Here is a 15,067-nt window from a genome sequence, read left to right on the forward strand (position 1 = left end):
CCACCGACCCCAGGGCACTCTGTATAGACGCCACAGCGCTAACGGGATGAAAGCTCCTCGGCAGAATATTCGATACTAGTTACTACTGGCTCGCTGGCCACCAAATCAAACGCCTATACGTAAAACATGAACCACTGCCCAGAGAGCTTGACTATTTGTATACTGGTTTCGCAGAGAAAAGAACGGAGAGGACGTCTCTCCCGCTCAGATGTTCTTCAATAAAGAAAACATTTTACAACTCTTAAACGTTAGCACTAATCCCAGAACCCATTTGGTGGTTAGAAATGTGCTTGTGCCGGTGGCGAGGTGCTCATGACCCCTGCTGCTCCGTGCTGTCAGAACACAGAAAGCAGCTAATGGCCCCTTCCGCCAGGTGAGAAACGTGCCTGGTACACAAGGACAGCAGGTAGGGGCTCATTACAGTAAATGGAGGGAAGTTTCAGGTTGGGGAAGGGTTCCTACAGAAGGGTCTCAGAGCACCAGCTATCGGCATGGTGAGAAGCTGAGACAGGGAAAGCATTTCCAGAGTCGGGAGGGGGGTGTTGACAGGCCACCTATGGGGATACGGAGTCCATTAGACCAGAAGGAAGAGTGCCTGCTCAGAGAGAAAGACAAGTACTGGGCTGGGCAGGCCCTCATCAGGGAGTTCTGGAATACAGTCCTGAGGTCCCTGAGGGTGGCAGAGCTGACCTACGGCAGAGCTGTAGCGGAAGAAAGAGCTTTTGTAGCTGAAGCCTCTTGGACTGGAAAGCAGTCGGAAAGAGGGAAGAGCAGCTGGAAGTGTGCTGCTGGAAAAGGAGCGTCCAGAGAGAAGTGGGAGAGGGCAGCAGTCTGTGCGGTCATGTGGGTCCTGGAGCTAAGTCTACAGCGAGTGACTCTTCCATCAGGGAGGGAAGGTTAGTGAAGTGATGGTCCCTCCAAAGTTCAAGTGCCAGGAACTGCAAAGTAAAATGAACTGTTGGGTCTTCTCAACTTTTGGGTTAGTGGGGCTTGGGGACTGTTATGGGTTAACTGTCCACCCCAAATTCATGTGTTGAAGTGCCAACCCCCAGTACCATAGAATGTGGCTGTATTTGGAGACGGGCCTTTACACAGGTAATCAAGCTACAGTGAAGTCATCAGAGTGGGCCCTAATCCACTACAACTGGTATCCTTATAAAAAGGGGAAATTTGGACACAGACACACACACAGAAGGAAGACAACATGAAGACACAGGGAAAAGACGGCTATCTGCAAGCCAGAGAGAGAAGCCCAGAACAGACTCTTCTCTCACAGCCCTCAGAAGGAACCAGCCCAGTCAACACCTTGATCTCAAGGCTTCTCATCTCAGAACTGCCATACATTTCCACTGAGTCAGCCACCCCCATCTGTGGTCCTTGGTTATGGCAGCCCTAGCGAACTGAGATGTGGGACATGCCTGCGGAGATGACGAGGACACTGGGTGAGAATGAAGGACTGAGGAGGAGAGCTGAGAGGAAAGGTGTGCACACCTGTGCCCAACAGCAGCGATGATGTTAGACAAGGCCCCAGAAGCCCACTCCTGGCAGACCGCCAGTAAACCTGCAAGACATTCACCTTAAAAAGCACCTCGGTAGAGAGTCCTCTGTCCACGGAGGGGAGGGCCGCCTCCATCGGCCGACCCCGCACCTAGCACTGACTGTGCCCTGGCCAGCCACGTGGAGGAGAGGGGCTGGGGCAGGACACGAACACACACACACCCACACACCACACTCTCCTGGAACACCCACCAAGGTTAAGAGAGGATCGAGACGCAGTTACTTAGTTATTTTACCCCTTCTTCAAAGGGGTGCCTGTCTGCCACTCAGCACATGCCCTCCTTCTACCAGAGTCTATAAACTAACTGAGTCACTGGAAACACTAAGAGTGAAATTCAGTAACCAAGACTGCTGCTTCTACCTGCCTTTAGCAGAAGACAGAGGTGCTAAGATTTTTAACTCTAATCCAGCAAACAGCTTCTGGTTGGTGTGTGAAAAGAATGCACAGGATTAAACCCTATGAGGTGACGGCAAAAGTAGAGTATGTTAATACCCAGCATGCACGCATTTCTACACCAATATCTCCGTTTAGAAAGATACGCTCTTTTGCAAAGAACAAAAAGATACCTGAGGCCTCATTCGTGGGTTCCACCGCACATAATAGTTTACCCATAGTTCCAAATGACTCAGACTAGCAACGGGATATAAGACGTGGTTTTCATAATTCACAAAGAATGGATTAGAAAATTCTTCAAGCTGGCTATTGACATATGACCATAAAGATATAGTCTTTGTATATACATCCTGAAAAACAAAAAAAAAAGGAATACATTTAAATAAATTCAACTTTTTTTTCAGATCCTTGAGAATTTGTATTATGGAGAGAAAAGGACTTGAATAAAAGGAGTTCAAACGCTGAAAAACTACAGAACATTTAGTGAGCCCCACCCCCATCCTTTATGCTATGGCATCACCTCATGCTAGGGATGACATGAAAACATACACTGGTTACTGTCATGGAAAAATGCATTGCTGAGTTAGGTGACAACTGGCAACTGCATCTGTACGAAGGCAAAACGAGAACTTTCTAACAACCACAGGATGATGGGGCCCATCAATAACAAATACATTTTTTTATTTCCAGTTTGCAGTTTGCTTTTGTGACTGGGGTAGAATTCACAGATAAGATTCCTTTCACCAGAAGATCGTGGCTATCTGGGGGAAAACGTGCCAGGGTGGCAGGGTGGTGAAGCCTCACACCGAGAAGTAGGTATGTCATTAAATTCTATCTCCCCACCTCCTGACCTTGGCATACCCGGTTTAGAAACGCTGGAACTATCTGCATTGCTCATGTGAGTGGAAAACACCAAAACCAACAGGCTTGGCAGGGCGGGTCAGTGTTAGACATGGACCAAACACAGTGACAAAGTCAAAATCAGAAAACCGTAAAGCCAGTTGACTCCCTCAGAAACTATCTAGACAGAGAGAATCCCATCCAGGACCTTTTCCTATTTTATACTTTGTATTTCTAAGAGAAACACCAGTGAGAATTCAAGGGACCCTGAATAGCCTTGGTAGTCAGTACCAGTGGTGCTGGCCTGGGATGGACAGATACATGCACTGACAGACGAGAAGACAACACAGACACAAGCCTATGCAGTCAATTGATTTCCAACCAGGGCACCGAGACCATTCAGTGGGGGAAAGAGAGTTTTCAACAGTGCTGGGATGACTGGTTAGCCACATGCAAAAGAATGAATTTGGACCCTTATCACACAGTGTCCACAAAAAGAACTCAAACATGGGTCACAGACCTAAATGGAAGGGCTAAAACTATAAAACTCTTAGAAGAAAACACAGGCTCAACTCGTCATGACCTTGGGTTGGGCAACGGCTTCCTGGAGAGGACCCCAAAAGCACGCACAACAAAAGAAAACAAATTGGACTTTATGAAAACTAAAGACTTGGGTGTTTCAAATGAGACTGTCAAAAAAGTTACAAGACAATGTACAGAATGGGTGCAAATTTTTGAAAATCATATATCTGATAAAGGACTTGTATATATCACAAATTTATAGGAACTCTTACAACTCAATGATTAAGACAACCCAACTACAAATGCGCAAAGGATCTGAATAAACATTCGTCCACAGAAGATAAACAGATGGCCAAGAAGCACATGAAAACATGCTCACACTATCATTAGTTACCAGGGAAATGTACAGCAAAACCCACAGTGAGACACCACTGGGATGGCTAGAATTAAAAAAATACACAAGTGTCTGCAAAGATGTGAAGAAAACAGGCCCTTTAGACATTGCTGGTGAGACACCGTTGGTAAAATATTGGAACTTTAGAAGAACAGTCTGTGCTTCCTCAAAAGGTCAAACATACAGTTACCATACGACTCGGCAACTGTACTCCTAGGTATATACCAAGAAGTCCATCTGCTGCTGACCAGACACCCAAAATGTGTTCTCTCCCTACCATGGAATATTACTCAGCCGGAGCAAAAGAACAAAGTACTGACACCTGCTAAACCACGGATGGACCTTGACGACATGATGCTTAGTGAGATAAGCCAGTCACAGGAGGACAAATATGGTTTGATTCCATTCACATGGAATGTCCAGAATCCGTGAATCCAGACAGCCTGAAAGCAGATCCGGCTGCCGGGGGCTGGGAGGGACTGCTCATGGGGATGGGCTCTCTTTTTGGGTATATATATTTTGAGTATATTTTGTCAAAAAAAAAAAAGACCATCACGGTTTAAATTCTACATATGAACTCCATCCTTCTGTTGATTTTTTAGAAATAGCTTTATTGAGATTAAGTCACATACCAAAAAATTCACTCTAAAACAACTTCTTTTTTTAAAGAGGTTAACAGGGCCCGATCACCTGGGCTTAAGGGAACGTGGGCCTTTATCCTGCTCCCAACGGAAGCCACAGGGAGGTTTCAAGCAGGGGAGAGGCACGTGATGGGACTGGAGTTGGGGAATGCTGCCCTGGTTGCTGGAGGTCAGAAATGGAGGGAGCGAAGCTCATTTCCAGGCAGCTGCCTTAGTCTACCACGAGACAACGGGGGCTTGAACTAGGCTGTGGGGCAGTGACAAGTGGCCAGATTAAGAATCTCTTCAGGACGCCTGGGGGGCTCAGTTGGTTGAACATCTGACTCTTGGTTTCAGCTCAGGTCATGATCTCAGGGTTACGGGATCTAGCCCCACGTCAGACTCTACGCTCTGCTCCTAGCCCTCCCTCTCTCTCTCATAAGGAAATACAATCTTTAAAAAACAAAAACAAAACCCCAAATCTCTTCTCGGGACCAGCTGTGGCAGCTGGGGTGAGGGGGAGGGTGGGGGCAAAGGTGGCTCCTACACACTTGGCCTTAGCATCTCAAGGGACAAGGGTGCTCTTTAGGGAGATACAGAGTAGCAAGCAAGGAGCAGGAGAATGGTAACTAGACCCCAAGATGAGACAGACAGTGACCTAGAGAGAACAGAGTTTGGGGCAAGAGGAGGACCCGGGACTGGATCCAGGCAGGCTCCCAGGTGAGAGATGGGCTAAAGGGAGGAGACTGAGTGGGCATGGAATGAGGGGGTGACAGCTATGGGGAGGCTGCAGAGGGCGGTGGGTGCTGGTGACCCACTATTTTCTCCAAAATCTGACAATGTTCTAACGTGCTTAGCCTGTAGGTGGTGACCCTTTTCTGTTAACCAGAGGACACTCTAAACTGCCTTTCCCCAGTGCCTCCTCACTTGTGATCATTTCTTTATTTCAAAATGAGGAGGAAAGGGGCACCTAGGTGACGTAGTGAGCCGATCATCCAATAATTGGTTTCAGGTGGTGGGATCGAGCCTGGCATCGGGCTCCGCTCTCAGCACAGAGTCTGCCTGGGGTTCTCTCTCCCTGTCCTGCTGCCACTGCCCCTCCGGCTCCGGCTCTTGCTCACGCGCACTCTCTCTCTCAAATATATATATATATACACATACACATACACACATATACATATATATATATATATATGTATATGTATGTATGTGTATGTGTATATGTATATGTATATGTATGTATATGTATATGTATGTATGTATGTATTTAAATTAAAAAAATAGGAAAGAGGCGAAACAGAACTCTAAGAAGCTCAGCAGCTGCTGCATTATCAGCCTGATGGAAGAGGAAGTCTGGCTTGCTACCTAGTGGGAAGTTCTGGGCTCACCTACAGACTTCACCTTCCTAGGCCTCTAAGTACCTGTCAGCCTAATGGAATGGCGAGTGAAGAGCAGAATCACATCATTTTGGAGTCAGTGTGGTAGAAAGTGCATGAACTTGGGGTTTAGGGGTCCAGGGTCTAGAACTGACCCTACAAGACCTTTGAGACCTCAGAGAGCTGTGGGCTTGCTGGATCCCAGCCCCCATAAAATAAGGGGCTTGGGTCAGACCCCGTGGAAGATCAGACACACACGCTGGGGCTGGTGAGCCCTGGAAGGGCATCTCATGCAATCCCCCCATTTACAGACAGCAGCAGGGCTAGAGCCAGGTCCCTGTTCCATCCAGTACCTCCCCTCCTTCTACAGTGGCACTTAATAGGAAAGGTGCCTGAGCCATGGGAAAGCAACAGGCAGGATGGAATACACTTACCTCTTTGAATCGCTGCTGTTCACAGTTGCACAAAAAAGTCCCAAAGAGACAGCTATATAGGTGATCCAAAATCGTGATTAAGAATAGCTCATTAAACTCGAACGCTGAAGGAAACTTAAATGCAGAGAGAGAAGTAAGGTTTAAGTTCAATTTCTAAAACACAGTGGTACTAATTTTCTGTGAGACAGCTAAAATACAACTTGGAATACAGTCAAAGGTTAAAAAGGAAGACTGAGCCATGTAGAATTTCACTTCCTGTGGCTTCAAGTCCAGGCTTACAGAGCCGGCTGCGAAAGCACCTGCGTAACGAGAACTGTTGTACTTCTCAATGCTTCCCCTTCTGGTCATGCTGGTAGAACACAGCACACAGTCACCCTTCTGCCAGAAGCAACTAGAAAGCTGGACAAAATAGACGGAACAGCTGTTTTCAGACTCTGGCAACAGGCAGCACGAGACTGGGACAGGCCCCCGGCCCAGAAGGGAAACGGACGAAGCAAGTCCAACTAGTGTCCCAGCTTTCTGCCTGGGGGTACGTTTGGAGTCACAGAGAAGGGAGTGGGGTTCCCAGGCACAGCATATACCAAAAGGGATTCAAGAAAAAATGGAAAGCCTATTATCTAGTAAAGAAATCACTCATAATTAAAAACCTTCCCACAGAGACAACTCCACGAATATACATCCCCAAATCCTTACCAATGTCTAAACAAACTATATACAAAGGGTAACACAACATGACCCAGTGGGGTTTAGCTCAGGAATGCAAGGACATTTGAAGATCAACATTTAAAAAAATAATAATTACTATAATTCACCACATTAACAGGATAAGAAAATCACACAATCATTTCAATTATTGTTTTAGGTAATTCTCAATGGGTTTTTGCAGAATTCCAAGAAAGACTTGACCATTGCCGGGAGGCTCTAGCCAGTAGCTGGCATTTAGTAGCCGTGAGGAGACGGTCTGGAAACAGTAATAATGATTAATGATGACAACGAAGCTCCTGGCAGCAGGTGTGGACGAGGCGCCTACCATGTGCCAGTAACACACGGAAGTACTGAAGGAGGCAAAGCCCATTAGAAGCAAACCAAACAGAACTACCCAGCAGAGTTTTATTTAAGTCAGTTTACTTCAAAGTGTTAAACTGTTCCCCGATCTGAGTGCTGTTTGCACACTCTCATGACTAATCCTGTCATCTCTAGAGAGACAACCAGGGTCACCGATGGCTGTATTACTTTCCCAGGCTAGGGACAAGCTTCCCAATGAGAAATAATGGTCAGTCCAGGACTGTCCAAACTCCACCTGAAATTGTTCTTTTCCTCACCAGGCTGTGTACGGACTCACATTAGCCAGTGTACGGACAGTGTACGTTCCTCACATTAGCCAGCGTACGGACTTCTGCTCAGCTACCTGGGATTCAGAAGTGTCTCTCTCTCCATCTTAAGGACTGTTCCCACAGAAACACACAACTCTCTTCTGAGGAGCTCCCTCAGAATTCCACTTCTTCAGAAACCTCTGGAAACTAGTGGTGGTGGTTGTTCTTACCAGCATTCTTGTTCTTAGATGAACTAAATCAACTAAATCTGGCTGAAGTGCTGAAGATAGCCACTGATGAATCCACTCTCAGAGCCTTTAACTTGCAACACCGCCAATGGCCTCACATTCCAAGTGGCTATCCTTTAAAAGGCCAAGTACATCATGTCCACGTTTCCCAGCATTTTTCTATGAAGTTTAGTTACACTCTATTTACAAATTATTGGCACCACGAAATTTATGGATGCTAAGCAAATATGTAACATTTATGTACACTGAAGCTTTATTAAATCAAGAATAGAAATGGAAGATCTAGACTTTATTTTCATTTAAATTACACATTCATTAACAGGAAAGCAAAGCCTATATGGACACATTTTTGAAGTCAAATGAGTCTTTATTCCTAACCCTGAGCCTGCCTCCTGGACCTAGGAGCTTGGCTGGGCACGTTCTAGCATCCCTGATTATAAGCCTTATTCTGGCCAAGTGGGTGCCCGGGCCGGGAGGTCTAGGCTGGGCGGGGCTTGGCGTACGCCTGTCAGCATCCCCCGAACCAGGACACAAGAGCCGAGTCTACCATCTCCCGATGCTCTCGTCAGGATTACTATCCACATTCAAATGGCATTGTGGCCTCACGCTCAGCCCAGGAAACGTTTCATGAGAGGAAGTAGCAACAGCTAGAGTAATACAAATAGAAGATTAAGTCTCATGATTCATAATTTCTTTTGGCCTCTTCTCCTGGAGACTATACCATATACCTAAGAAGTATGGGTTCAAAAACTCTAGAAATCCACAATGAAATTCTGTGCCTCTTGAGGAACAAAAATATGAACCACTGTTAAACCTATTCAAAAGAGCAGAGAGTCTATTAAACTATGGTTATTGTAGAATGTTTGAGACTCTTTTCTGAAGAGACCCTCAATTACTTTTCCCTTAGATCCTTTTATATCAATTTGTGCACACAAGCTAGTTCACTTTATCCGGAGATTTCGAACAATTTAACGTGGATTTAGCTTACTTGATTTAGCAGTAGGCAACCTCCAAATAAATTAATCTTATTATATTAATGCACCTTTCCTAACAAGCTACATGTCTCATCCACTTGTAACTTAACTGATAGAGCAGTGATATTTCTGCTTCTATTGCATTAACCATGTTGTTTTAAGAGACATTAATTATACATGTTTCATGGCAGGATCTTAGAGCTGAGAGGCATCTGAAATCTAATCTAGACCCCTTGCTTTCTTTCTTAAAATCCAATAAACAGCACAAAAATGATCTAGATTAGACATGAAAATAGGCACTAAATGGTATGAAGAACAGAAGGCAGTTTGAGGACATTACACGCACACGCGCACATGCATTTGGGAGGAAGAAGCCATTTCACATCCACAAAAGTAGTGCTTATCCCCTCAGAAGCATCATTTTTTTGTGTGTGTTCAACCCTGTTACGCAATTTTTCTAAAAAGCATTTTATACTTTTTTGTTTTAACATGAACGTAACCATCATTTAATTTTGTTATTGGCTCAATTAATACAAACAGCAAGAAGTTCATGGCGCTAAGTAACAGTGAGACCCCTGGCCAGCCTCCGTGCTGAGTGTGACTGCCACCTGTCGCTCACCCAGCGGTGCCTACCTCTGAGACTGCCCACCCCCCCACCAGCCTCCCAGCTGGCTGCTCTGAATCAGCTGTGACCTGGCCCTCGGATAACATGAGAGCCCCATCAGTTTGGGGAAGCCGGGCCTAAAAGTAAGAATAAGTTCTATACGTGGGGCTGAGGACTCTGGGAGGTCTCTTCTAGCTGATCAGAACTCACCCCCCCTTTTTTCTTATTTCTGAAAGTATGCCTGCTCTCTCTAGATCCTTGCGACTGAGATCCGCGAGACATGCAGACTCACAAATCAGACTCTGCATCTTAATAATAACCCCACGTCCAATGCCACCTTCCCTCCAGTGTCAGCAGGTCTGGACGGGCCTGAGAATTTGCATCTCTAAGTCCCCAGGAAGCTGAGGTTACTGGTCCCAGGACTGCAGTAGGATGGAGCCCGTTGTCTAGATGCTGGTCTTCTGCCTCACTGGCACCTCAGAATCCACATGGGGAATGTTCCAGAACTATACACATCTGGGCTTCTCCCTCGGTCCACAGGAGGAAGGGTCCGCAAGGCCAGGGACCCAAGCACATGCATCTTTAAAAGTTTCCAGATGCTGACAGTGTGCACCCAGGTCGACAGTGAGGCTGGGGTCCCCCAGATGGCTCCTGAGGAATTGCTGCTGGAAGGGCTCTGGGCTGAGGTGGAGCAGGGCAGCAAGAGCACCGTAGTGGTGCTCAACCCCTCTCCTGCCCCCCAACCCACTGGTAACAATGCTGCACAGTGGGGGGTTCCACAGACAGTGGTACATCACACTTTCCTGGCTTGGGAAGCAGAGGTACTCTGAAAAGGTCCTAGGGTGATGGTAATAATGTGGTCAGGAGACTGTCATGAGCACCATGGCCGCTGGTGGAGTCACTAGAGGTCACCAGCAGTCTTTCCAGCTGGTCCTCTTCCGTGACTAAGGCAGCCAAGGCCAGACCTCCAGGCCAATAGGAAGGAGAGCACACAGGCCATGGTTCTCTATCCTCTGACTCTCTCTCTGTGCAGGAACTGGGGAGACGACCGGTCTTCTACTCTCTCCCTCTTGATCTCTTTGTGTCTGTCTCTCTGTGTGTCTGTGTCTCTGTCTCACTCTCTCTACGCCCCCTCTCTGTATGCCACTCTGTCTCTATCATTCTCTCCGGCACTCTGGCTCGATCTTCTATCCTGAGGGTAAGATCCCACACTTGGGCTCAGATGTTAGAGACCAGAGAATAAACAGCACAGGCCTCAGGGCCTGCTTTGAATGGAAGCTGTCAGGGCCCAACCCGCTTAGGGAAGGGGGATCCCTGCATGGCCACCTTGCTTACTGGGGCTCTGTGCACTGGGGTTTGGAAACTAAGCACCAGCAACTTCCTATCTGCCTCCACTTCCTGGACACTCCCTGCCCTCAGCGACTCTGCCTCAGGGGTGTGGGGGCCCGGGGCAGGTGTGCAGATTCCTGGGTTCCTGGGTCTGACATACCCCTCCCCTTGCTGGCCATTCCACCATATCCCCATTTCTAACATCTGGCCCACTCAGCAGGGGGCCGTGCCTCCCTACCCGGAAGGAAAGGGAGCAAGAGCAGCAGAATGACAGGAGTAGGGCTTTGGTCAGCATAGCCGGTGGACACGATGACTGACAAAAGCATTTGCACCAGAATAGGAACTTTTGGTGAGAAATCGATAGTCTCTAATTTTCTGCTCATACTTCTAAGTGAATTAGAATCAAACCGAGTTAAATAACAGAAGGGGGTCCTATTTTTACACACATACACATGTCTTCATTTTGAACGAACGTGAAGGTTTATCTAATCTTCAACTTTAAGGTCAGAAATATACTTGAAATTTCTCACCTGTCTTGTCATTTGCCAAACACAATCAATAAACTGAAGAAATATAGGAGATCGATCAGCATCTGCATGGTTGTCATTGCCATGGCCCACTCTCTGAAAACACACGAGAGGTTAAGCATGTGACTGCATGCCACAGTGCTCTCAAAAGTCACTTAAAATTGCCTAGTGGCAAGCATCAGGTGTCATTTGTATGTCCCAAGACCTAACAGAATTCTCGGCACAGAAAAAGCACTCAAAAACGTTCACTGAATTGAACTGACTTCCGTTGCTCTTAGGAAACAAAATTTCAGTGTACTGTATTTTTATGTGTTGACTGTTTTATAATTTCACTTTAATATAGTTGAGATTAAGAAGTTATAAGCAAGTGGCCAGTAAACTTTTCAGTCCCAATGATGGGGTCAAGCCGGGCCACCGTACCAAGTGCACAGTGTCAATGTGGGACCACCAATTAGCCGCTCAGAAAGCACATTATGATGGCCATTTCCTCCAAATGTGGAAAAACAGGTTTTCCCATTTTTCAGAAATGTCAGGAAGTTTGAGAATCAAATAATAATCTACATGTTTTAACCATTTGTATAGGACTCAGAGAACCCCCAAAATCTCACACTTGAAATGGTAATGGGGAGTCCTTGCTCAAGGCAGCCCAGTATTGTGTTCTTTGCAGTTCTGAGACATACTTGACATCCAATTGTGTATTTCACACCTTTCAGTGTTTTAGAACATACTCATAGAGTCCTGGTAAAAGTTAAAAGGATTTCAAACACAAACAGGACAAAACATTGAAAATGTCAAGTTAAAAAATAGTTTGAGTGTGCGCATTCTAAGAGAAGGCTCAAATACTCTGATGACTAAGCAAAAGGATGAGAAAGAAAGAAACATTATGAAGATACAATGGAACTACCACACAGAAATACTGGGTCTGTGAAACTGCCAGCAGGAGAGACATAAAAACAAGGAAATCCACGCCTCGCAGTTCCAGCAGTTGGTCTTCTTTATTGGTTTTCTGTTGTGGTGAAGCATGCAGAACATCACAAGGGCCACCCTAACCATTTTAAGCACCCGGCTCAGGGCTGGTAAGCACATTCACACTGCTGTGCAGCCATCCCCACCGTCCATCTCTCCAAACTCTTCCCCATTAACTCCCCCTCCCCCCACACCCACCAATGTACTTTCCGTCCTCTTACAAGTGGACTCCTACAGTATCTGTCCTTTTGTTACTGGCTTCTTTCACTCAGCAGAATGTCCTCCAGATTCATCTAGGCTGTCGAATGTGTCAGAAATTCCTTCCTTTTTAAAGCTGAATAATACTTCCATTGTATGGACAGACCACATTCTATGTATCCATTCATCTGTCAATGGACACTGGGGTTACTTACACCTTTGGGCTACTGTGAATCACACTGCTTATAAACGTGGGTGTGCAAATATCCGAGTCTCTGTTTTCACTTCTTTTGGGTGTATCCCCAAAGCAGAATTGCTGGATCACAGGGTAGTGCTATTTTTAACTGTTTGAGGAACTGCCTACTGCTTCCCCAGCAGCTGCATGAGCGGCCCTCCCCCTGCACTCCCCTTCACAAGATAAGCTGTAGAACCTGCTCTTCGGTGTTTAAGGCACCTGGGGAGCGGTTTTGTAGGGCTGCTCACGAGGTAAGATTCATTCTTTCAACAGCCGTTCACTGAATTCCTCTGGTGTATGCAAGGCATCTTGCCGGGCCCCTGGAATTTCAGGACACGTCATGGTGTCCCATAGAGGCCACGCTCTTGGCTACACCCCTGAGGTACCAAGACAAATGAGACACAGTACCTGTGCTAAACAAATGATTCACTTGCGGTCTAGTCGTGGGAGAAAGACCTGTAAATAACAAGGGCACTAAAATGTGCCCAGGCGTTCCTAGTCTCAATGGGTACGGTGGGGCCACAAAAGAACAAATGGTCAACCTAGGATGGGGCAGAGCAGGGAACAGGGAAGGCAAGTCACATGAGTCACAGTCACGGAGGAAGTCTCATTTGAGAAAAACCTTGAAGGACAGAGGGAAGTGCCTGCTTCCTGGCTGGCCAGGGATACACTGTAGCAGAAGCAGTGGGAACATGGTGGGATACCAAGAGCACCATAAGTAGCTGGGCGTGAGGCAACAGCAGGGAGGTGAGACAAGGCTGGAAAGGTGGACTATGCCAGATCACCAAGGGCCTCAAATGTTCAGTTGAGGAGTTTGCCCACAACCGCATAGGCCATGGGTAGGCTTGGAGGAATTTGTGCTGGGAACGGCAGCTGATCTGCTTCTTGGACCGCTCCACCTGGCTGCAGCGAGGACAATGGATTGGAGGGGGATAGGTGACAGAGAAACTAGTTAGGAGGCTGCCATCACAGCCCCAAGGGAGATGGGCAGGCCAGAATGAAGGTGGCATCAGTGGCAGCGAGTAGGAGACAACAGATTTGAAACACGTGTATTTAAAGACATGGACCAGTCGAGATCACTAAGGTATTAAGCATACAGAGAGAAGAGGAGCCATCTGAGGACTGAGCCCTGGGGCACCCCAACACTAAGAGGTTGAGGGGAGAGGGAGGACCAGAAGATAGGAGGAAATTCAAAAGGCTGTGGAGACCTAGAAGCCAAGGGAAGAAATGGTTTCCAGAAATAGGGAAGAACCAACAGCATCGAGTGCTCAGACCAAATAAAAGAAGGGATTGGCAAAGTGGCAGTGATTGGTGGCTGTGATGCGCAGTTTTGGGGTAGGGTGGGTGTTGGGAGGAGGAAGGCTGGCTGAAGTGAGTACAGGACAGTTTTACCATAAAGTGGACAGATCTCTGCAGTGACAGCTGGAGGGAAAGTAGGGTCAAGAGGGTTGGTTTCCAGGGTGGGATAAATAATGGCATGTTTCTATGCCAGACGGACCCATCTAGGCGAGAGGGGAGATGGAGGCAGGCCAGAGGCAGGATGGTGGAACAGGGGGGCAAGGACAGGAGTTGGCCTCAGGCAGGAGCTTAGACGGCTCATTGACAGAAACTCAAGGGATGGTAGAGTATAGGGAGGAAGCGGCTACAGGCTTGAAACTGCGGCTTGGATGCTGGCTCCACCCTCAATAGCTGGGTGACTTTGGTCAGATAACTCACACTCCTGAAGTCTCAGTTTCCCCCATGTGCCAGTTACAGCAGCTGCTTTGGGGTCATTCTAGGATTAAACCAGATGATACACGTAACAGTGCTGGATATGGATACACAGTGGTGCTCAGTAAACTGCAGCCATTATGAATCTTACGATCTTATTACCATAACGAACCCCGGCATCAGCACGTAGGGATGGGAGCGGAGTGTGTGCGCACGCCCCGATGCGTGCTGTGCATGGCCACCGCTGGCATCTCAGTAGATAACCTTTAGCACCGCACTTCTAGTTAAGGGCCCCTGCCCGCTTCCTCTGTCCCAGGACACACAGTGTGGGGAGAAGATGTGGAAGGGTATGGCCTGGGAGCCTTCAGAGGTGACCAGATACAAACACTGGGGAAAACTTCACTCTCTCCCCCTCTCCCCACTGAGCCTAGCCTTTGCTCAGGGCCCGGTCCTAAGCATCTGACATGCACACACTCACCTCTGCTGCACAACACGCCACCTCAGAGAAGGGGACCGAGGCACAGAGAGGGAAGGGGCACAGTGCAGGTGAGGCTCCAACAACGGCCCCCAAAGGGCATGTGGCTCACTGGCTGTGGAGCTGTCTTTCCTTCTCCTCACAGCCAATGTACTTGGTAACCCCATGGCAGGAGCCACCGAAGCACCCCCCCCCCACTGCCCATCCCCGCTTCTATGAGTGGGTCTGAATGAGGCTTCAGGTGTATTCCAGTGCCATGCACAGTTAAGACGAATCCCCAATGTCTCTATGACCAGGAAAGACCAGGAACAAACAACCATTTAGACTAAAATACAAATGACAGCTCAAGAA

General features: G+C 47.4%; 1 protein-coding gene across 5 annotated transcripts in view; it reads right to left on the reverse strand.

Moving 5' to 3' along the window:
- Window positions 1-15,067, reverse strand: part of MTMR1 (myotubularin related protein 1) — a 71,277-nt gene that overhangs the window by 4,593 nt on the left and 51,617 nt on the right. For 3 of the 5 annotated variants that reach the window (XM_040628092.1, XM_040628106.1, XM_040628097.1), the window contains 3 exons: window positions 11,136-11,228; window positions 6,138-6,251; window positions 2,125-2,301 (listed from right to left, as the gene is read on the reverse strand). In XM_040628092.1, the coding sequence (XP_040484026.1) occupies window positions 2,125-2,301; window positions 6,138-6,251; window positions 11,136-11,228 (384 nt within the window). The remainder of the gene's footprint in view (window positions 1-2,124; window positions 2,302-6,137; window positions 6,252-11,135; window positions 11,229-15,067) is intronic. The other 2 variants (XM_040628099.1, XM_040628102.1) reach the window with 2 other exon arrangements.

The sequence above is a fragment of the Ursus maritimus genome, assembly GCF_017311325.1.
Source record: "Ursus maritimus isolate PB19 chromosome X unlocalized genomic scaffold, ASM1731132v1 scaffold_X1, whole genome shotgun sequence".
Taxonomy (NCBI): Eukaryota; Metazoa; Chordata; class Mammalia; order Carnivora; family Ursidae; genus Ursus; species Ursus maritimus.